The 21,241-nt window shown below is 55.6% G+C and overlaps 1 protein-coding gene across 9 annotated transcripts in view; it reads left to right on the top strand.

Annotated features, from left to right (window-relative positions):
• NBEAL2 (neurobeachin like 2) overlaps window positions 1–21,241 on the top strand; it is a 132,976-nt gene that overhangs the window by 91,246 nt on the left and 20,489 nt on the right. For 8 of the 9 annotated variants that reach the window (XM_025207344.1, XM_025207345.1, XM_025207348.1 and 5 more), the window contains 22 exons: window positions 1,518–1,637; window positions 3,150–3,477; window positions 4,259–4,341; window positions 5,751–5,843; window positions 6,191–6,362; window positions 6,606–6,739; window positions 7,745–7,904; window positions 8,099–8,201; window positions 8,767–8,920; window positions 10,643–10,801; window positions 10,950–11,109; window positions 11,715–11,800; window positions 12,855–13,592; window positions 14,224–14,402; window positions 14,735–14,894; window positions 15,785–15,922; window positions 16,318–16,623; window positions 17,382–17,531; window positions 17,698–17,855; window positions 18,308–18,432; window positions 18,769–18,889; window positions 19,625–19,782. In XM_025207344.1, the coding sequence (XP_025063129.1) occupies window positions 1,518–1,637; window positions 3,150–3,477; window positions 4,259–4,341; window positions 5,751–5,843; window positions 6,191–6,362; window positions 6,606–6,739; window positions 7,745–7,904; window positions 8,099–8,201; window positions 8,767–8,920; window positions 10,643–10,801; window positions 10,950–11,109; window positions 11,715–11,800; window positions 12,855–13,592; window positions 14,224–14,402; window positions 14,735–14,894; window positions 15,785–15,922; window positions 16,318–16,623; window positions 17,382–17,531; window positions 17,698–17,855; window positions 18,308–18,432; window positions 18,769–18,889; window positions 19,625–19,782 (3,985 nt within the window). The remainder of the gene's footprint in view (window positions 1–1,517; window positions 1,638–3,149; window positions 3,478–4,258; window positions 4,342–5,750; window positions 5,844–6,190; window positions 6,363–6,605; window positions 6,740–7,744; window positions 7,905–8,098; window positions 8,202–8,766; window positions 8,921–10,642; window positions 10,802–10,949; window positions 11,110–11,714; window positions 11,801–12,854; window positions 13,593–14,223; window positions 14,403–14,734; window positions 14,895–15,784; window positions 15,923–16,317; window positions 16,624–17,381; window positions 17,532–17,697; window positions 17,856–18,307; window positions 18,433–18,768; window positions 18,890–19,624; window positions 19,783–21,241) is intronic. The other variant, XM_025207346.1, reaches the window with a different exon arrangement.

The following is a 21,241-nucleotide window of genomic DNA, read 5'->3' as shown; positions in this document are numbered from 1 at the left end:
CAGGGCAACAAAAATGATCAGGGGCCTGAGGGGGAAGACATATGAAGAAAGGCTGAAAGAGCCAGGGTCATTTAGTTTGGAGAAGAGAAGATTGGGAGTAGGGGATTTGATATAGTCTTCAAATACCTGAAGTGTGATTACAGATAGGATGGAGATGGGCTTTTCTCTGGCCGTAGGAGACAGGACTAGGAGCAATGGCCTCAAGCTGCAGCAAGGCAAATTTAGGCTGGAGATGAGGAGGAACTTTCTGCCTCGGAGGGTGATCAAGCATTGGAACAAGCTGCCTACAGAAGCTATGGGATCTGCATCCTTGGAAACTTTTAAGAACCAGTTGGCCAGATGCTTGGTTGGGATGGTTTAGTCCAGGATGATCCTGCTTGGAGCATGGGGCTGGACTAGAAGTGACCTCACGAGGTCCCTTCCAGCCCTACTTTCCTAGGATCCTGTGATCCCAGGATGGCTTATGGACATACGAGTGTAACTTACCCCAATGGACTTTCACCTCTGATTTTTCCAGGAGTTATTTCCAGCTGGATTCAAGTAAATTACACTGGCATGGGGCTGTTCATCATCTGTGCACTCCGCATTTACACTGGTGTGAAGCCAGGTTACACCAGTGTGGATATGTGACATGTGTCCACACCATAAGAGAGGGTCTCTGTCCCAGAGAACTTAGAGTATCAGCAGAGGGTGGGAGGAGGAGCAGGCAGAGACAGGGGAATTGACTTGTCCCAGGTCCTTCAGTGGTTCGTGGACAGAGGGTGTCCCAAGTCCCTCTGTAGGGTTGTACCGAGGCACTGCCTTGGGTTTGAATCTCCAGAAGAGATGCACAACAGCAGCATATTGTTCAGAAGGGTCTGTCCCTTGCAGCCCTCCGGGGAGTAGGGGAGACTTGGCTCCCGCACCCCAAGAAGGAATAGGAAGATTTGGGGAGGCGACCTGACCTGTTTGGGGCCATCTCAATAATAAACTTGTCCTGTGGGGTTCAGTGGCAGCTCCAGGGGTAGGTGCCTGGAGACTTTTGAAGAGCTCCCAGGGGCTGGAGGGATGCTCTGGCAGTTCTTCAAGGGGTCAGCAGCTTGGCATGGTGCTGGGGGCATGGTATTGCTGGGCCAGCGGTGCCCCATAGAGGTGCCATTGCATCTTTCATAGGCATATAGGTGCTTACCCAGTTTCCAGGCCAGCGGTTCCACCTTTCTCCATTCCTCTGGCAGCTCCAGTTAAGCAGAGGGCACATCCCTGCCCATCTTAAGGGGCCAGGCAGTGCTGATGCATATTGACTAGGCAGCCCAGAGGAGGCTGTCCCAAGGAGCTGAGCCTCCCTTTAGGGTGAAACCTGCTGCCGCCCAAAATAGCCACCCTGAGCCCATTGCTGAAGGGCTGGTTTTGCCCAGACTGCAAGGCTGGTTCCTCAGGGACCTGGGAGGTGGGAATTGCAGAGGAGAGCCCTGTGGAACCCAGTGTAGGGCTCTGGCTGCCCACCGGTGGTCACTCCCTGTCCCCTGCTCTCTACACAGCACTGCATCGACATTGCCCACATCATGGGCCGCCGGCCCTTCGGCCAGAACCTGGTGAACATCTACACGGATGGGCAGCTGAGGAAGGTGGCGCAGCTCCGCTTCCCCTCCCTCAATGAGGTAACGGCCAGAGCAGGACACCTGGGCATTGCCACTCCCTTTGCTACTCCTCTTCTGGGGTGACCCATGGGGTCCTGGACCCCTGCTGATCTGCTGCTCACCCACTTTCTATGGGTGACCTCGGAAATACTGGAGAGCTGGAATGAGCGCCCGACACCCCCGGGCACCACACTGCCCGTAGAGAGGCTCGGAGGACTGTGGGGTGTTGGTGAGTTCAGCTGGGACCCCTCATAGTGGGTGAGACAGGACCTCTCATCCCCTCTTAGGGACACAGGATGGGAAGCAGCCTCTTGGGCCATTCAGTCCTGTCTCCTGCATCCACGGGCCCCCATTTATTTACCCCTTAATCCTCACTGCATACTACCAGGAGCACCAAGACCACCTCACAGGTAAAGTCAGGGGAGACAATGGCACTGCCAGTGTGCTGTCAGTGTGATGGCAAGAAGTAGCTGGCTAATGTATGCCCAGAAGATCCTAGGAAAGGACTGGACCTGGGGTTACAGAGAAAAGCAAAATCCCCAGTCTGTGCCAGTCTGACCTCGGGAAAAATTCCTTTCTGATCCAGTTTGGTAACAAGCCTCATCCCAGGCAGAAGAGCAAGACCCAGCCAGGAACTTCATTGGGCTTGAGGGAGGGAAACCAGACCCAGGGTGTTAAGCAGTGGGGGTGAAATGGAAGGTGACACATGAAAGCCCTCGCAGACCCCCCAGCTGCCTAGCCTGCATTGTACCCACTAGACCCTGCTTCCTCTTGGATCCTCACTCCTCCTTCCCTCACTGCCCCTGTCACATGGCTGGAAGCCGGCAGGCAGGGAGCTCTTCCATCCAGAGGGATTTGGATTCTACAATGAGACATCCAGCAAGTATCCAGGCAGACCCTGGGAACCTGCTCTGTTTGCTCATTGCCAACCTTCCCAGAGGCCACCTTAGTCAAACCTGAGGAGAAGATAGTGGCTGTAATTGGGGGAAGGTTGATGTGCTGTAGATAAACTCCTGGTTCAGATTACCTTAGCCAGCAGCTCATGATATTTGCCCGCTTGCATCTGGGCAAACGTCTCAGCAGCTTGGTACTGCCAGGTGTGTGAATCAGATCCAGCCTCTTGTTCTCTTCTGGCTGCAATGTAGAGGGTGAGGACGGGGTTGGAGAACTGGTCAGATTGAAATCAACAGTGCAAAGCTCTTGGTGGCTTCAGCAGGGCCAGGATTTCACCCTTGGTCTGTACTTCACTTCTCTGGCCCTTTTTGTCCTCTGAAAGGGTATGGATGCCCAAGAGAGGAGACACGATGCTCTTAGAGGTCATCGTCAGAGAGGGAAACACCTCGGGTCCTGATTCAGGAAAGCCTCCTTGTCCAGAAACACTAGGGCTGAATGTGTTCTCCTGGGTTGGGACCTCACAGAAGTCCCCGCTGGGATCAAGGGGTGCGAGAGCATCGGGCTCTGAGGAGGAGGAGGACTCGCAGAGCTCCCTGTTTGTCCTCCGTCCACAGCCCAGGCCCCTCTCTCTGTTTTCAGTCGTTCACCTCCTGCTGCATCGGCTCCGCTGGGCACCGGACAACGACCACCTCCACCCTCTGCTCCCTGCCTTCCCACTCGCCAGACCTCACCTTCAGCACCCACCCCTCACTCTGCCGCTCCCAGTCCTTCCCTGCCTCCCTGGGGACACATGCCTGGACGCCTGGGGCTATCCAACCCCTCCGGGAAGGCCTGGTGTCCACAACAGCAGCAGGGAGCCAAGACATGGAGTGGGGGACACCAACCTCCCTGGAGGGGCACCTGGGGTTGGTGTCCATATTCTACGAAGCCCTGCAGCCGGCCCAGGTCAAAGTGCTGTTCTCCGCAGGTACAGTCGGGGCTTCATGTGTGGTGTAGCCTGGGCAAAAGCGAAGGCTTGGGTGCAGGAGCAATTTGGGGAGCCTACAGCTGGGTCAGTCATCTACATCTAGCAGGGTTCTGGCCCCAGTGGATAACAGGGAAGGGAGTCATTCTTGGGTACCACATGGCTATGGCTATGCCTTGAGATTGGCACTGCTGGGTGCTGCCTCCTCCCAGCCTCAGAGGTGAGAGCAAGTCCAGCCCGTGCTGTGACTTGTGAATGCCATTAAGGCACTGCTGGGGTCCTGTCTCCCAGTGAGTTTTCATGGCAGATATGGGGCCTGAGCAAGTCTCCCCAGCCTCAGTCTGCACCACGCAGCTCATTCTGTTCCCTGCACCTGTTTTGCTGCCTGGGGCTCACATGGGAGGAAACGGCAAGGACTGGTGCCTAGGATGTGGTCGTGCTGGAGATGCTGATCTGTGCGTGCAAGCAAGCGGTGCTGAGTCAGGAAAGACAACTGCACACACAACTGGGACAACTCCTCTGTGGCTGGGGATGGGGGTAGGAATGCCACCTGTCTACTCGAGCAGAAATGAAGGTTTTAGGAGCTAGCAAGGGTTGGACTGGGAGGAAGACTGCATGCTTTCAGCCTGGGGCTGGGAGCACCCAGTGGTGGCAAGCCCTCTGGAGGCTCAGCCCCTCCGTCAGCGCTGCTGGAATGATATGGCTCCCTCGCTGCCCACATGCCAGGCTGCAGCAACCTTGTCCACATCATTCACTCACCCTCTTCTTGCTCCCCTTCCCACAGGGCCCAATGTCACATCTCCATTCAAGCCTGAAAGTGACTTCTTGGAACTCAACAGCAAGCTGCTGCTCTTCTACACCCCCCAGGTAAGGAGGGAACCTCCCAGGGTCCTGTCTGCAGCATAGGACTGGCGTGAGTGCCATCCCCCCAGGGTATGCAGTGGGTCTGCAGGATGGCAGACATGGCAGGGAGGGAGCCTGTGCTGTCTTTAAAGCAGTTGCAATGGGCTCGGATTGCTCCCTGGGTTGGGGAAGCTGTGTTGTACTAGCACGGCCCAGATGGCGCTGCCTTGCCAGCCATGTAGGGCTGGGGGTTTGCCCAGGCATAGACGGGGTGGTGGGTGTATGGGAACCAGCTCTGAAGGGCAGTACCCGCTGTCTTTGCTGCCCTGTCCCATTGTGGCAGTAAAGGGCTTTAAGCAGCTCTAGTGCCTTCCCCATGAGGGGATCACAGGTTCTTCAGTCTGGCTGTGTGAGGACTGGCCAGGGGGAATGGCAGAGGTCCAGTGTGGATGGGAAGCAGCTGGGACCTTCCCCCTCGCTATGAGCTTGGCCGGGGCCTCAGGAGAGTCTGCAGACATGTAGCTTCTAGGCACTGGGACATCGCCAGTGACTCCTGCAATGGCTCTGCCTCCCTCCAAGGCCTGTGATCCCCCCGCTTCAGTGGGCAGGGAGAGCTCAACTCAGGGGAAGTGCCATGGCCACCTCTGAGGAGGCTGCTCTTAAACAGATGCTAACCCCCTTGGGTCATTGTCCCCAGAGTCACACCTGCCTGCCCTTGCTAATGCAGACGGCCCAGCTTAGATCTGACCTGCTGTGACCCTGTCAGGTGCAGGCAGGCCCCTCAAGGTGACCGGAGCTGGCTTTCCCCATCTGTGTGTAAAGGGGAAGTGGAGTCTGCCGCAGGGGCTTTGCTTTATGCTTAAAGCTGGGCATGCAAACTTGGATCTGCTGGGCACAGACTCGCCCACTGACTGTGCAGGGAGGGAGATGCAGCATGGGTGAGGGACTTGTAGCCACGCCAGAACACCCAGTGCTATAGACCTGGCCCTCTGAGAGGGTGTTCCTTGTACTGGATCCCTCCAGCAGCCCCAGTGTTGCCCAGTAACAAAGACTGCACAGGATATCAAATGTCCCAGGCTCTCCTGATGATGTGTGGAGTGAAACCATTGTCTGAACACGTGGCCTTTGCCACAGAGAAGTTCAGTCCTGTGCCAGGTGCCATCTGTGCCCTCAGGAGTGGGCAGTCCCTGCTGGAAGTTGAACGCACAGGACAGTGAGATCATCCCAGTTGCACAAATGGGAACGGAGGCAGCAATGAAGTGAGCTGCCCTTCTAGCAGGTTTGCTGCAGAGCTAGGAGCTGGACCCAAGCTTATTTTCCTATCCTTTTCCAAGCAGGATGGCTCATGTGGGGGCTAGGGGATTGAGATGGTCTGGACCCCTTGGCATCTCTGTCATGGGCACTAAAGTAGCTTTGTATTTCCCCTTCCACAGGCCTGCAATAATAACATCTGCCTGGATCTTTCTCCAAACCACTTTTTTGACGGGCGGCTGACAGGGCACAAGGTGGTGAACTGGGATGTCAAGGTATGGTTCCAGCTTCTGCCCTGACTTGGGCATGGGAGCAAAGAGAGTTAGACTGCAGGAAGTTAGTGCAGGACTGTCTGAGGCCTGGGGCAGGTAGCAGCTTTACACTGGGGTAATCAGCATTACCTTGGGTAGGTAAAAGTGGGTAAACAGAACAGATACCAGTAATGTTACCCAGTAGGTAGGTGCTAAGGTGAGGCATATGACAAGTGCTGAAGGTGAGAAATAGAGTCTCCTGGCAGTCTCTCACTGGTAACTGCACACCATTAGCATAGCCAGGGGAGGATGGAGGGTCATCTGTGTAGTGCCTGGGTCTTAGACAGGGCCCTGCCTCTCTCTCTCTGCAGGATGTTGTCAACTGCATTGGGGGCATGGGGGTGCTTCTGCCACTGCTGGAGCAAGTGGCAGCTAAGAAGAAGGAGACTGAAGAGAACCAGGAAACACATGACCTGGTTGGTCCAGAGTTGACGTCTTCCAGGAACGCCCAGGGCATGCTCATCCCCCTCGGGAAGTCCTCGGGTAAGCAAAGCATGCAGGGGGCCTTGGCCAGTGTGGGAGGTAGCAGGACATGTTTCTGCTGATCCACAGGGAGGCCGATTCTTTTGCATGCCCGTGGAAGCCCCTGAAATGCTCAAGGGCTCAGCATCCTTATCACTTGCCCAGCTGGACACTGGGCAGCAGGGCCCTCTGTGCCCTGGGAAACCAGATGGGTTCCAGCTGAACATTCCCAGTTGGCTGACTCCATCTCATTCCCTCTGGTAGAGGGCAGGCTGGAGAGGAACAGCGTGGCTGCCTTCCTGCTGCTGGTGAAGAACTTCATCCGCCGTCACCCTGTGAACCAGGAGAGCTTAGTGCAGTGCCACGGGCCAGCGATCATCGGAGCCCTGCTGCAGAAGGTAAAGAGATTTCCATCCACTGGGTTCATTGGCCTCCTAGGGCCTCTAGGCAATGGAAACAGGCCATGGCCTGGTGCTTGCGCCTGCAAAAATAATATGCAAAAAACCAAACCCATGCAATGGTGTGTGCAAGCCATTGGCAGGAGTGCCTCTGCGGCATCTCAGCTTCCAGTCATCCCAAAAGGATGTCTGCTTGAGAGTGGCTAAGAGCTGTAGCCTAAGCCTGTCAGTGGGAGGTGGTGGGTGGAGAAAGAGGATATTATTTTACATGTGTAACGCAGATGCATTGAGATTGTGCAAACACACACATGCATGCGCATGCACTTACATATATCCCAGTGGTGGAATTCATTTTCTCCCATCACCCAAGACATCAAATTGAAGCCATGTGTAGCAGGCTCACTTGTCAGCCAGGAAACTCATGACGTTCCCAGTGATCAGCTAAACCTGCCAGCCCTGACGCAGGGCATTTTTCTACTCCCAGCCACGCTGGCTGCTGCAGCTGTTACGCAAATTCTGCTGCACAGTGTGGACAATGGGGCTGAGGAGTTTGATGGGTCGATTGCACCTGCCAGTGCCCTGAATAGCAAAGTAACAAGCCTTAATGAGAAGCAAACTGCCAGGCAGTGGCTGAGGTCATCTCATTAAGCACAAGAGAATGAGCTTCAATGAGTTGTGAACAGATGAGCCACACTTCCAGTCAAGCATCTTAAATTGGTATAAGCAGTGCCATTAATATAGACGTCAAAAGGGCTTGGGGAATGCCTGGGTTCACTGGCCACCTGCATTATCTATGAGTGACTTAGGCTGTTTATACCATAAAGGGTTAAACAGTAGTACTTGCAGTGGGGGGAGCACATGTCTTTTCCAGCAAGCAGCTCTGATGCAGGTCCCCTTCACATGACCCAAGGGCTTTGAAGCCTTTAAGTCCCAGAAAGCACTGTGCCTCTGCCTGTGAAATGGGCATGGCACTCCCTCCCAGCTCTTCTGCCTTGCACTTGCCAGGTCTCCAGCCTGATGATGGACATGAATGTGCTGATGGCATCTCAGGTCCTGATGGAGCAGGTAGCCTCTGAGAGCAATGGCCTCTTGCTGCATCTCCTCTACCAGTACCTGCTCTTCGATTTCCGCATCTGGAGAAACAGCGACTTTGCCGTCCGCTTGGGTAAGGGGCTAAAGCTTGGGGTCTGCTCCATTGCTGGGCTTTGATCCCAGCAGCTCTCAGAGGTGTCTTCTGTTGGGGATTTGCCAGCCAGGGAATTTGCTCTGCCATACCCTTCCATCCTTTCAAATATGGTGAGTTCATTCACATTCCAAACATGTCTTTTTATCCCTCTGTCCTCCTCGTCCTGCTCGCAGGTCATATTCAGTATTTATCCAGCATCCTCAAGGACCACAAGCAGAGAATCCGCAAGAAGTATGGGGTGCAGTACATCCTTGACTCCATTAGGATGCACTACGGGTGAGTTAGAGGAATAAACGCTGCTTCTGTCTTGCCGGGCCGTGCTGGCATGAGCCAAGGTAGCCTATTTTGGAGCTGAGGAAGAGGAAATTCCTCAGAGCAGCCTGTGAAAGGGTCTCCCTGGCTCCTGGGAAGATGGCTGTCTCAAGGTCACCCTGCTCCAGAGCCTCTCAATACCTTGTCCTTGTTCAGTGCCCATCCGTGACCCTGGGAGCTGTAGGAAAAGATTGTGTCGACGGCCCTCAGGGCTTCTTCCAGGGCTGGATTACAGCAGGCTCTAAGGAAGCCCCCTCTGGTTGTGTGGTAGCTGGGTGCTGTGTGTCCATACTCCCTCCCTCTCTACTGGCGCTCCACATCAGAGCCCTCCAACCTCCTCCCCCAGCATTTCTTCCCAGGGATTCTGGGTTCCTGCAGCCTGTGAGCTACCATCACCCCTAGCCCCATCAGACTCATTCCCAAACTGCTATCTGCCACCCTGGCTCCATCTCCCAAGCAGGAGACAGTCTGCTCAGTGGAAGTGCCTTCAGCCTGCCCGTGTTGTGTACATTGTCCCCTCCTCTCCCAGCGCTCGCAGGGAGAAGCCGATCACAGCAGATGACGTCAAGACAGTGCAGACATCCCTGTTCAGCCTGGTGAAGGACTTTCTCTCCCGGAACTTCTCTGCTGATGAGATGCAAAGCGCCCTGAACTACCTGGCTGGAGTCCACGACGAGCACCAGGTGTGAGAGCAGGCAGGGAGCCAGGGAGGCCTGAAGCTCAGGCACTGCAATGGGACTTGGGAGATCCAGATTCAAGCCTTGGCCCCATCACAGGCTTCTTGTGTGTCTCTGGGGGAGCCCCCTGGGCCCAGCTCCACAAAGGGATTTAGGAGCTTCGCTGCCCTGGAGGTCAGTGGGAATTGTTCCGCTGGGGATCTGTGCCAAAGTGACTTGTCCCAGGTCATACCAGCGAAGTCATGTCAGTCCAGCCCCATCAGGTGTTCCTGTTCAACCTTAATCCCCTTTGCGGGTCTTGGCTTTAGCTTTTCTATCCCTTCTTTCCCCCTCGTTAAGACAGGGATAACAAGGCTTCCTATGTTCTGCTGCTGAGACTGCAGTGTGCTTGGGGTGGGAGCTGCCTCTCCCTGTGGATTTGTGCTGCCCCCAGCACATGTGCCCTGCTCTTGGCTGGAGCCTGTCAGCACTGCTGTGCTACGGAGGCTGAATCAGAGTAGAGGTGAAGGCAGGACCACCAGGTGTCCCTGAACAGATAAAACAAATAGGGAGCACAGCTTTTCCTTACATGGAGCGAGGCACAGAGCTGACACCGTGCGTGAGGTGGGCACAACTTTCCTGTCCAAGCCTCGGCAGCTTCCAGCTCTGCAGCTTGGGCTTTGGGCTTTGAGAGCCAGGATGTGTCTGTAGCATCCCGCAGTGACTAATGTGAGAGAGTCCCAGAGGGACCAGACATGACCCCAGCTCCCTCTCTTCTATAGCTGTGCTTGGGTAGCTGGAGTAAAACCATATTGTCATCTGCATGTGAGTCCATACAGGGAATGAGCAGATTTCTTGGTCCTAAAGCTATGCCACCTGCATAAGTGGATCTAGGATTTTGAAAATGGGCATGCAGATGGTGTGGCATATAATCACATGTAACACAACAGTATTTTTCTCCAGTTAAAGAGAAAAGAGAAGCTTTACTAATATGCTAGGGGGCTAGCTCTATATTATTTAGTTTAAGACCAAAGCAAAAAGAAATTATAGCTATTGGAATGTGCACTAATTGTCTAGATTTTATATAAAGTTTAAAAAGACACAACAAACTAAACAAATAATAGTCAAAATAATCAAAAGGTTGTGCCATTAGTCTTACACCCATTCTGGTTAAATGTACATTTCTTATTCAGATTCATAAAACAAAAATCTCACCTTCTTGAGCACCTTGACAATGCTTCCAATACTTCACAATCTGCAGGGCTGTGAAATAGAAGAGACGCATTACCAAGAATGGCTAATAGTAACATTGCAAAAGAAAGGATAGTTTGAGTAATGGAACAGCAAGACCATTAGAAACATCTGTGGAGTGGAGAGAGATTTGCAGGAATCAGGGAGATGATAGTGAGCCGTGAAGTCAGTTGACTGTCGCTGTTGCCTGATTAGAAATGTTGCTGCCCTTCCCAGGCAGTTGCTTTTAGACTTTGGGTGGAACAGGAATCAAGGGGATGTGCAACTGCACCAGTGCACCCCCCTGGATCCACCCTGGCCACCTGGACCCCTTGTACATCACAGGTGGTTGCTTTGGAGAGCCCAGCCTTTCTCTGCCTGGCAAATAAGGAATAGTCCTGGCTGCATCTTGAAGTGCAGATAAGGGAAAGCCTGGCCCCGGGTTTATGGAGCTGCCATTGTTTGGACTGTCTCTCTGAGGTGGTGAGAGGACTTGTGTAACGGGGTCTGCCATTGCAGGTGTCTGGGGCTCTGGAGGTGATCCATGGCTTGCTGAAGGGGGCACCCTCTCAGGACCAGCTCTACGCCTTTCTCTTTGAAACGGGCAACGTGGAGGTCTTCTTCTCACTGCTCGTCCAGAAGAAATTCTCAGACGAAGTGCGGGAGAGAGTCTTCAAGGTGAGAAATAGGCATCCCTCCCTAAAACCCACCGTGCTACCTTCTCCCAGAGCTGCGATGTTCTCCGAGTCCCTTAGGACTCCACCAGACAGCCAAGGGCTACCCCAAAGACCTGAACCCACTAACACTGATGGTCTCCACCACTCAGATCCTGTACAAGATGCTGAAGTACGAAAAGGTTCACGAGCGCAGCAGGCACCGCCTGAAGCTGAAGGACATCGGCTACGAGGGGCTCATCGCGAATCTGAATGATGTGCCAGTCTCTATGTTGCTCTTCCGCTGCCTCCTGGAGCAGGTCCTTGGATCAGGTACTGCCAACATGACCAGGACGCAGCTTCAATCCACTTACCTTGCCAGGGGAGAGCACAGCGACTGCGTCGCTCATGGGGGAAAGAAACCCAGACCCTCTCCCACCTGCTGGGGCACATAATCCACTGACAAATTCTGTTTCACCCTGCTCGAGACCTGAAGAAACATGAGCTCTTGCAGCATGCCTGCATCTCGGCATCTGGGCAAAGTCCTCCAAAGCTGTTAGGGAGAGGAGAAGAAGGACCACCCCAAATTTTGGGTTAGCTGTTATTCAGGGAGTCGAGCAGGGGGGAATAAAACTGTGCTTAGGCCTCTGAGCAACACCTAGGTGCCTAGTAGGTGGAATAGGATCTGGCCTCTGGGTTTGGAGTCCAGGAGTCGCATTGTCCCATTCATCCTTCTGTAGAATTCAAATCTGGGCCCTCCTTAATGTATGTAGGTCACGGGGACTGTCTAGCCTGGGGCACATTGTTGGTGGCTATGCTTCCAGCTGCTGAGGCAGGCTGTGAGTGCATGCCCATGGCTGAGGGTCTGTCCCAGATCATTGGGTGCCCTTACCTCAGGGCCCTGTGCCACGTTTGCCTTTGTGCTTCTCCTCCCACAGACTCTCCCAACTACAAGGACCTGGTGGCCGTGGTCTACCTGTCCCACCGGGCCGAGCTGACAGTCAGGCTGGACATCTGCCGGAAGGTGAGCAGAGCCAGCAGAGTGGGCGTCCCCTTCAAAGCCCTCAGTGGGCACCCAGGTTCAGCCAGCATCGTGGCCTGCTCCATCATGCCACAGCAGTGGGGCCTTCAGGAGAGCTCCCTCTGTTTAGAGCCCATGCTGGGCTCAAGCCCAGGCCCCCTGGTGCCTATACGCCCTTCTCCAGCCAGTCTCCTTGAACCCTGACAGTGCCCACCCGTGTCCCACATGGGCCTTGGCAGAAGGTGGTTGCTTGGGTAGAAGGAATATGCTGAGACCAGGGACACAGCACTTGGGCAACAGTCATCTGTCCCCGACCTTTTGGCCCTAGTTTGCCTATTGCTGGCTCTTTGAGAATGATTGGATCATGGAGACTGAGTGTCCATCCTGTCCTCTTGGGTTGGAGCTGGGGCATGTAGACAGGGCAGTGGCATGGGAAACCATCTATGGCCCTTCTCCTGTGGACAGAGAGAAAGTCTCCATGGTGAAGCAGAGGATGAATTGCATCCCCTTACCCCCATGTCTGAGTTGTGACCCTGGATGTGGGGTGTTCCTGGGCAGCACTTCTCAGAGGAGCAGCAGGGTCAACCATGACTCTCTTGCATCTTCCCATGACTGGACTCTGGGCAAGGGGTTGGGAACTGGAGAAACATGGGGATGAGAGTGTCACCTGCCCACAAGCCCCTTTCAGGCAGCTAGTGTGCTGCGAGCAGCCATGCCAGCTACAACGGGGAGCAGCAGTACTTCACCAGGCGTGGGGAGGTGGTGGGCTGACAGGAGGAGAGACTGCAGAGCTGGCCAAGAGCCGGCTCTGTGCTTTCAGCCTTCCCTTAACGCTGATGTTCTTTGCTCTTGGAGCCATCCCCAGCTGACCCAGAGCAGGCCACTTTGCATCCTCATTCACTCTTCCATGGCATGGGCTGCTGTGTTGGGGGATGTCGATGATGGCCTGTGGGGACTGCAGCCGGCTCCTCTCCCAGTGGTCTTTTCCACCTGCCCCAGCTAGCTCTCAGGACAGGGTCAGTAATGTGCTCTGTTCCTCTCCCCTCCTGCCCTGCAGCTGTTCCACCTCATCTACTCCCAGCAAGACATGGTGAGGCAGCTGGCGAAGCTGGTAGGCTGGCAGGACACACTCACGAAGCTGTATGTCAAGGAGTCCTACGAATCCCGCCAGCACAGCCTGAGCAGCTCCGGCGGCGGGGGTTGCCTTGACCTCCTGAAGTTCTCCGAGCCCCCGGGCAAAGACTTGGGCCCTGAGGCCGGGAAGGAGCTGCTGGACAGCATAGGGCCTGCCTCCACCGATCTGCAGGACCTGGACGTCTTCCTACCACTGGGCTTCGAGGCCTCAGACCAGGAGCTCTCCGAGGGGTTCTCCGACCACTCCATCTCCCCAGCTGGCCGAACCAAATCCTTCCACTCCTATAACTTCAAATCCTTCGACTCACTGGACCGCACCAGCCACTCTTCCTCCTCCAACACCATTGACATTCCTGGGCAGGGGGATGGGCCCCACATTGATGCCCTGCCATTTGATGGCATCTACCACCCACTCTCTCCCTTCTCCATGTCACCCTTTGACCTTGGCCTTGAACTGGGCAGCACCAGCTCCGTCACCACGGTAGAGAGTGGGAACCAGACCCCGGGGAGCCAGCCAGGGACCCCATCCCCACTAGAGAATTTCAAGCCCTTCCCAGGGATGCGAGCTCGTAAGAGCTCCAGCCTCTCCAATGTGCTGGACGAGAGCAGCTACCAGGAGACGCTGCCCAGTGATGACATCTCCAACACCAGTAACCCCCAGGTGAGTTCAGGGCAGGCAAAGGAGCCCCCTCTGTCCCTGCCCGTGCCCGAGCCCTTGGGTGAGAGTGTATGGTGGCGGGTTGCTACAGGAAGTTGTACGCTGTGAGCTGCCATCTGCAATTGGGAGTTGTGCATCCCTCAGGTGCTGGGTGACACCTAGGAAATGAGTCTGCCAGCTCAGCTCAGAGTTACCACAGAGCACCTGGTGCTCCTCACTCCTACCCCACCACCCCCCTGCTATCCAGCCCTGGACTCCCATACTGAGCTCTGCTGCTGGACCTTGGTCTTAACCCACAGGTCCCCCTCAACTATCCCAATCCTGGGCTCCCCTTGGGCCCTTTCTTCACCATCCCACACCTCCTCAAGGGCCATGCCAGGCTGGCCTCAAGCACTGTTCAGGTCACACAAGTCCTTGGTGTTACCTCTCAAATACCATTCAGCTCACATGTGTCCTTGGTTTTCCCTCTCAAACACTGTTCAGCATATATGTCCTTGGTTTTTGTTCTCAAGCACCATTCAACTCACACGTGTCCTTGGCCCTCACTCTCAAGCACTGGTCAGCTCATGCGTGTCCTTGGTTTTCTCTCTCGAGCACTGTTCAGTTCATGTGTCCTTCATCTTGCCCCCCCCAGCAGACACCTGAGGAGGAACTGTGCAACCTGCTGACCAACATCATCTTCTCAGTGACCTGGCGTGGGGTGGAAGGCTGGGACGATACAGCCTGGAAGGAGCGTGGGCAGGTCTTCTCAGTCCTCACCAAGCTGGGGACGGCCTGCGAGCTGGTGCGCCCGCCCGATGAAATCAAGCGCAGGTGGGTGCTGGCAAAACACCAGGCTGCAGGAGCCAAGGGGGTGAGCTCATTCAGGGGCTGTGTCAGAGCAACAAGGCTGGTGGCATGCAGATGTCCTGTGCAAATGAGGCACCAGTAACACCAGAGCCTGTTCTGCACATTGACCAGCAAACGCCCCATTCTCAGCTCTGCCATCACAGACAACCCATTGCTGCCTTAGGCCTGGACTGCCCACTCAGCTGAGCCAGTGCCTTTCAGTGCCAGCCCTCAGCTATCCCAACCTGGCCCCGCAGGCTTGTCCCTGGCATCACGTGGGGTCCGACCAAACTGTTACCCACATGTCTCTCTTGTAGCCTCCTCGAGATGATGCTGGAGTCGGCCTTCACGGACCTCAAGGAATTAGCCCCGGCGGCTTTGCCCAGCCTCACCCAGAATGCGCTAAAGTTGCTGCGGCTTCTCCAGGATTTCCTGTTCTCTGAGGGACACAACAACCAGGCCCTGTGGAGCGAGAAGGTGTGTGCCACCAATTGTCCACTTATGCCTGTGGCAGAGTGATGGTCTCTAAGTACTTTTTGCTTGGATGTGGGGGATGAGGTGGGGCCTCTGATGTAGCTGTGGGGTCCAGGAGGCTGTGGAGTGGAGCTTGGAGAGCGCCATGGTTTCAGGCATTCAGAGCCTCACTGAGGGATATGTCCAGGTTGCAAACTGAGACTGTGACCAGGCAGACTATGCAGCACTGACATTCCCAGCTGCCTCAGAGCCAACGTGCCCAGGGTCTGAGCAGATGGATGGGAGAAGGGCAGGGGTCACATCATCCCTGATGGGCTCTATCCCAACCAGGATGATGTTATGGAGAGCTGTGCTTCTGTTGGTTTGTGGGGCTGATAGGACACAGCTGGACATGGCTCCCTGCTGAGACACTTCCCCATTGGCATTCAATCTGGCCTGTCCTTTGTTTGCCTGTCCCCATTACTCCTCACTACAGCACCTTCAAATTTCACCCCCACCCTCTCTGCCTTCGCCTCTCTTCTGCGCTGAGACATGGCCTTTCCAGCTCACAGTCTCCCTGAAGACAGAGACTCTCCCTTGTTCAGTTCACTGTATAAATATCATGTTCTAGGGACCCAAGTTCTGTAGGGCCCTATATGGAAACACCTTGTCCAACCATTCACCACCACTAGCTTTCTCTGCTGCAGTGCAGGGGTCTTCTGCCCTCAAGACTGCAGCTCTTCAGGGATCTCCTTCCAGCTAACCCCCCCAGCCTTGACGATTCCTCTTCCCTTGCTCTGGCCAGAAGGAGAAGCATGCAGGCAACTGGGGTGGACTGGGCTGGGAATTGCAGGCATCCACCAGCCTTTTTGGATGGCATCATTTAGCCTTTCCTACCCCTTTTGGTGGTGCAGATCTACGAAGGTATGAACAGCTTGCTGGACAAGCTGGGCGTGTGGTACCACTTGGCCAATGGGACCTCAGACCTGAAGGAGATGGCTCAGATCGGCCTGCGCGTCCTCATCGGGTACATCATGCTGGAGGACACGCAGGTGAGTGGCTTCCCCAGCGACCCGGCGGGGGGTGTCATGACACTCTCAGCCTAGCTAGTGTGTGTGACACCCTGAGGACAGTCCAAGCTGGGCCAGGACAAGAGTATCTCCTCATGCCTCTTGGCACCCTTTAAAGGATCTGGCAGCACCCCAGAGTGCCCCAGCAGCCTGGTTGAGAATCCCTGGGGTACAACAATACTGCAGATCACATCACGGGGCAGTGAGCTGGTGGGGTGGGGAATGACATTTTGAGTTTTGGGGCAGGGATTGGGCTATGGGAGGGGAAAGAGGCTGCCTTGTGGTGCAAGGGTGGGGGGTGGGATGTTGGAAGGGACCTGGCCTGGAATCGCATGGAAGCAGGCATCAAGTAACACATCCTGCCTCGCACTTTCCAGCTCCACTCGTTGGCCTATGTGAAGCTGCATAGCCTGCTCCAGACAGCCTCAGCCCCCAAGAAGGAGGAGGCCTGCTACCTGTTAGGAAAGCTGGAGATGCCCCTGCGGCTCTCACTGCTCTCCAAGGCGGAGACCTTCTCCTGGCTGGTGTCCATCATCCGGACACTGATGGACCAGTGCTACGACACCCTGCAGCTGCAGCACTTCCTGCCCTCACTGCCCCCCACCAACGGCAGCCCCACCTTCTACGAGGACTTCCAGCTCTTCTGCACCACCCCCGAGTGGAGGGTCTTCATAGAGAAGCACGTAGGTGCCACAAAGCGAGGGGACATGGAGGGGAGGGGAGGGTGGAGTAGAGCCCACCTCCGCCCCAAAGGTGTTGCGTGTGGCCTTAGGGAAGATGCTGAGATGGGAACACTCAACCCTGGAGGCCTGAACTTGGGCAGCTGAATCATGGCAGGAGGGGATGAGGCTCATGAGCAGGCAGGAAGAATGGAGCAGGGCTGAGCACAGGCGCTGGTGGTCACTGCTGGGGTCTGTGTGGTCTTAGAAGGGCTTGGAGCAAAGGAGAGAAGGGGCTTGGGCTATAAAAGGGCAGAGTTGTGTGTGGGAGGAGCAGCTGGGCCTTCATCTGAGCTAAGGCCTGGGGTGCCTGAGTTCCACCTCCAGTTCTGACACTGACTGGACAGCAGCCTTGGTCACATCACTTAAGCCTTACCTCATTACCCCCATTAGTAAGTGCTGGCACGTGGGGGTGTAATATTTATCCAGCTCACAGGGAAGAGGGAGGAGGCATTGCTAAATAGCTCAGCACTATTCAGGGATTGGGCTGAGGGAACACGGCTGTCTAACTATGCTGTTTTATACACGGGGAAACTGAGGCACAGCCATGGTAGGACTCGGCCAGAGTCACACGGCACATCCAGGCCTGAGCTAAGCACACCCCATCCTGTGCTCTCCCTTTGTGGGCACACCTAAAAATACATGCTTTATCCATCCACCTGTCTGTCTTTCCAGCGGCTGCTGCCATTGCTTAAGGTCTTCCCTCCCCCCCCACCTGGCAGGTGCAGCCCACGATGGCGCAGTTCGAAATGGACACGTTTGCCAAGAGCCACGACCACATGTCCAACTTCTGGAACTCCTGCTACGACGCCCTGATGAGCAGCTCCCTGCGCAGGGAGCAGGAGAAGGCAGAGAGTAGGAAGAAGTTCCAGGTAGGCGCCTGCTTGCCCAGACAGGACTCACTGAGGCCCAGATCGCTCACACCCTGGACCTGCTTTCAGACCTGACCCACACCCTGTAGCCTCCATCATCCTTCCCGGAGACACCCAGGGGGTGCCCCTACCTCTTTCTGACCCTCGCACCCCGGTCTCTTGCTAGGAGCTGGTTCTGGAGCCAGTCCTGAAGCGCTCCAAGTACGAGAACATCCGGCACGCCAACGTCCTGAAGCAGATCACCAACCACCACAGCACCGTGCTGAAGCAGTGGAAGTCACTGCGTCGCCTGCTTACCTCCCAGCGATCAGCATGGGCCACCCGGTGAGGGAAGGGTGCTGGGGGAGGCTGGGCTCAGGATAAGGCATGGGAGGGGAGCAATGCGTCTTATTCTCCATGATTCCTCCTCTGCTCCGGCCTCGAAGGCAGACCCTTGACAAGCGCGCTCAGACCTCCTGCAGTCCTGCCCAGGCCACCCAAGCTGCATTGTCCTTTGCAGGGGGCCTGTTCTCCAGGTCCTTGTCATGGCAGGTACTGCCTGGCCTAGGAGGACTGTGTGGACACATCCTGCTTAATCAGCACTCTAAATCATGGCAGAAAATAGAGCCCAAGCCTTAGCCTCACCCCAGTGCCAAAGCCAGACTGCCCCACATGATGAAACACTTGCTCCCAGAGATGGGATGCTTGATGTCCAGGCTTAATGCAGTGTGTTTTGGGGGTGAGGGGTTGAACTTAGATGACTGCCACTTTCTCACGCGCTGCCTCCCACCCCATAGGGACCTGCCCCAGATGCACTGGAAGTTGTCAAGCGCCGAGACCTACTCGCGAATGCGACTGAAGCTGGTGCCCAACTACAACTTTGACTGCCACCAAGAGGCAAGCGCCCTGCGGGACAACCTAGGTGAGAAGGGCCATGGCAAAGGGAGAGGGAAGAGCTCATAGGGGCCCAGTGGGATCATTGCTGCAGCGTGGCTGCCATCCTGGAACTCTTCAGCCTACTGCAGGTGGCCAGGGTTGCAGATGCCTTGAGCAGCCACAAGAAGGTAGCATTGGGGGGGCAGTCTACCATGGATTTCATAATGGGGTGGGGAGCAGTGGGGGGCCTAGGAGGGAAGGGGAGGGACAGCAGGACCTGGCTTTGTGTCCACATGCAGGGAACATGCCCAGATTGGGGATGCTGAGGGCAGGTGGAGGGTCCCAGGGCCCACATTTGCTCACTGCCTCCCCACGGCTTTAGGTGCAGATCATCTGCAGACCTCTGCCGAGTCTCTCCCGTTAGCGGTGGCCAAGGAGGCAAAAGTAAGCGAGCTGGAGGACGACCAGCTGGCGGAGGAAGACCTCGCCATTCTGGACAACCAGTGAGTCCCTCCCACCCCCTTCACTGGCTCCGTGGAGCCAGGTCCCCTCCCTGTCTCTGGAAGGAACTAGGTATCTCATTGCAGGCCTGCTTATGGGCCTCAGTGCTGCCTTGCATGGTGGTCTCAAGTGTGGGACAGGGTGTGGGCAGTGCAGCTTGTTCAGGCCTTCCTTGGCTGCTCTTCTGGGTCTTTCAGCACCGGGGGAGCCAGGCTGGGGTGGTCACTCAAGCCCTCAAGCTATGACAGCCTTTGAGCCAAGACTGTCACAGATGGGATTTGAACCAGCAGCCTTTAGGTGGCAGGTTCCCTGGGGCAGAGACCTTGTCCAGCCATGTCTAGCACAGTAGGCCTTCAGGCCTGAGAAGGAGTACTACCCTCTGCTTGGGTGCTAGCAAGGTGGTTGCCCCTGCTGAAGGGCGAGGACCTGGACAAACCCCTCATGGTACCCAGCAACCCTCTTTAGACCACTCAAGCTGGGACTCTTCCACCATGGTGCTTGTTGGGAGCTTGGGCTGGGTGGAGGGAGAGCTGGCAAGCTTGCCTGAGGGTGACTTGGAGCTGCCACCCTTGGCAAGGGCTGCTGTGATGACTGAGACTGGCACCCAGCTTCAGATCAACTCATTCGCTCTCCTGGGTCATGGTAAGGGCTGGACCTGGAGGCTGTAGGCTATACGTGGTGAGGGGAGCCCAAGGCCAGGCAGACCCACTAACCCCCTGCCCTGCCTCCCTTTCCAGCGCTGAGCCCAAGGAGCAGAGCCAGAGGGAGAAGCTGGTTATTTCAGAGGACTGCGAGCTCATCACCACGGTGGCCGTGATCCAGGGCCGGCTGGAAGTCACCACGCAGCACATCTACTTCTACGACGGCAGCAGTGAGAAGGAGGAGACTGAGGAAGGTAGCAGAACCCACTCTGAGTTACCCCAAGACCCGCTCCATTAAAATGCTGGGTCTCACTTATAGCCTGAATTTGGCATCACCAGCTACTGGCTCTTGTTCTGGCTTTGCTTTCCAGACAGGAGAGTCCTGTATCATCCATTGTCTGTTCCCTGAAGGACCTTAGATGGGGATCAAATGACCTGTTAATCTTCCCTTGATACCCTTCATAGATTGAGCTCCCTGAGCCCCTCACTCTGAGGCTGGTTTTTCAGTCCTTTCCCGAGGCTACACAAGAATGCAGTGGCAGAACCAGTTATACAACCCCAATCCCTCTGGGCCCCAGTCTCCTGAGCCCCCAGCCAGTGCCTTAGCCACAGGTCTGTTGTGTTTTGGGTGGGGTTACTCCTGGGGATGATGCTGGTGGTAGATTACAGGACACAGGACCCCGCGTTCCAGAAATCTGTCTCCTCCATGTCATTGACAGATTGGTGCCTGGGTGACAGGCTGGTCAGCAGTGTTTGTACTGCAGGGATGTAGGCTGTCCTCACTGTACCATACACATAGGAGCACAGGGCTAGAAGGGGCCTGCTGGACCCCATCCAGCCTTCTCCAAGCAGAGGCAGCCCTTTAGCCAGAGGGTCCCCAAAACTGCCCACTCCACTCAGGCTGCAGCCACCAAGCACCCTCTAAAAACCCCTGCAATGTGCCACAAGCCAAGAGCAGGGGAGGCAAGGGCAGCTCCAGTCCTTTGGTCACTGTGACGGCAGGGTTTGGGTTTAGATCAGCAAGCCCCATGCTGCAGAGAAAGCAGCAGCCAGACTGACCCAGGGAAAAATTCTTTCCTGCCCCCACATCTGGTTTGGCCTCAAGCATAGTCGCCAGACTACCATGCGTAGACCCTGAGATGGTGCAGAGGCACTTGGAAGAACTGGATGCCTTTAAGTCGGCAGGCCCGGATGCGCTCCATCCGAGGGTGCTGAAGGCACTGGCCAACATCATTGCAGAGCCACTGGCGGGAATATTTGAAAGCTCATGGCGCACGGGCCAAGTCCCGGAGGACTGGAAAAGGGCCAATATGGTCCCCATTTTCAAGAAGGGGAGGAAGGAGGACCCGGGCAACTATAGACCAGTCAGTCTCACCTCCATCCTTGGCAAAGTCTTTGAAAAAATTATCAAGGCTCACATTTGTGAGAGCCCGGCAGGACAAATTATGCTGAGGGGAAATCAGCACGGGTTCGTGGCAGGCAGATCGTGCCTGACCAATCTAGTTTCCTTTTATGACCAGGTTACGAAACGCCTGGACACAGGAGGAGGGGTGGATGTCGTATACTTAGACTTCAGGAAGGCCTTCGATACGGTATCCCACCCCATACTGGTGAACAAGTTAAGAGGCTGTGACTTGGATGACTACACAGTCCAGTGGGTGGCAAATTGGCTATAGGGTCGCACCCAAAGAGTCGTGGTGGATGGGTCGGTTT

Source organism: Alligator sinensis, unplaced genomic scaffold (assembly GCF_000455745.1).
Source record: "Alligator sinensis unplaced genomic scaffold, ASM45574v1 scaffold1298_1, whole genome shotgun sequence".
Classification (NCBI taxonomy): domain Eukaryota; kingdom Metazoa; phylum Chordata; order Crocodylia; family Alligatoridae; genus Alligator; species Alligator sinensis.
The sequence above is the reverse complement of the archived record's forward strand: the minus strand, read 5'-3'. Positions and strand labels throughout refer to the sequence as shown.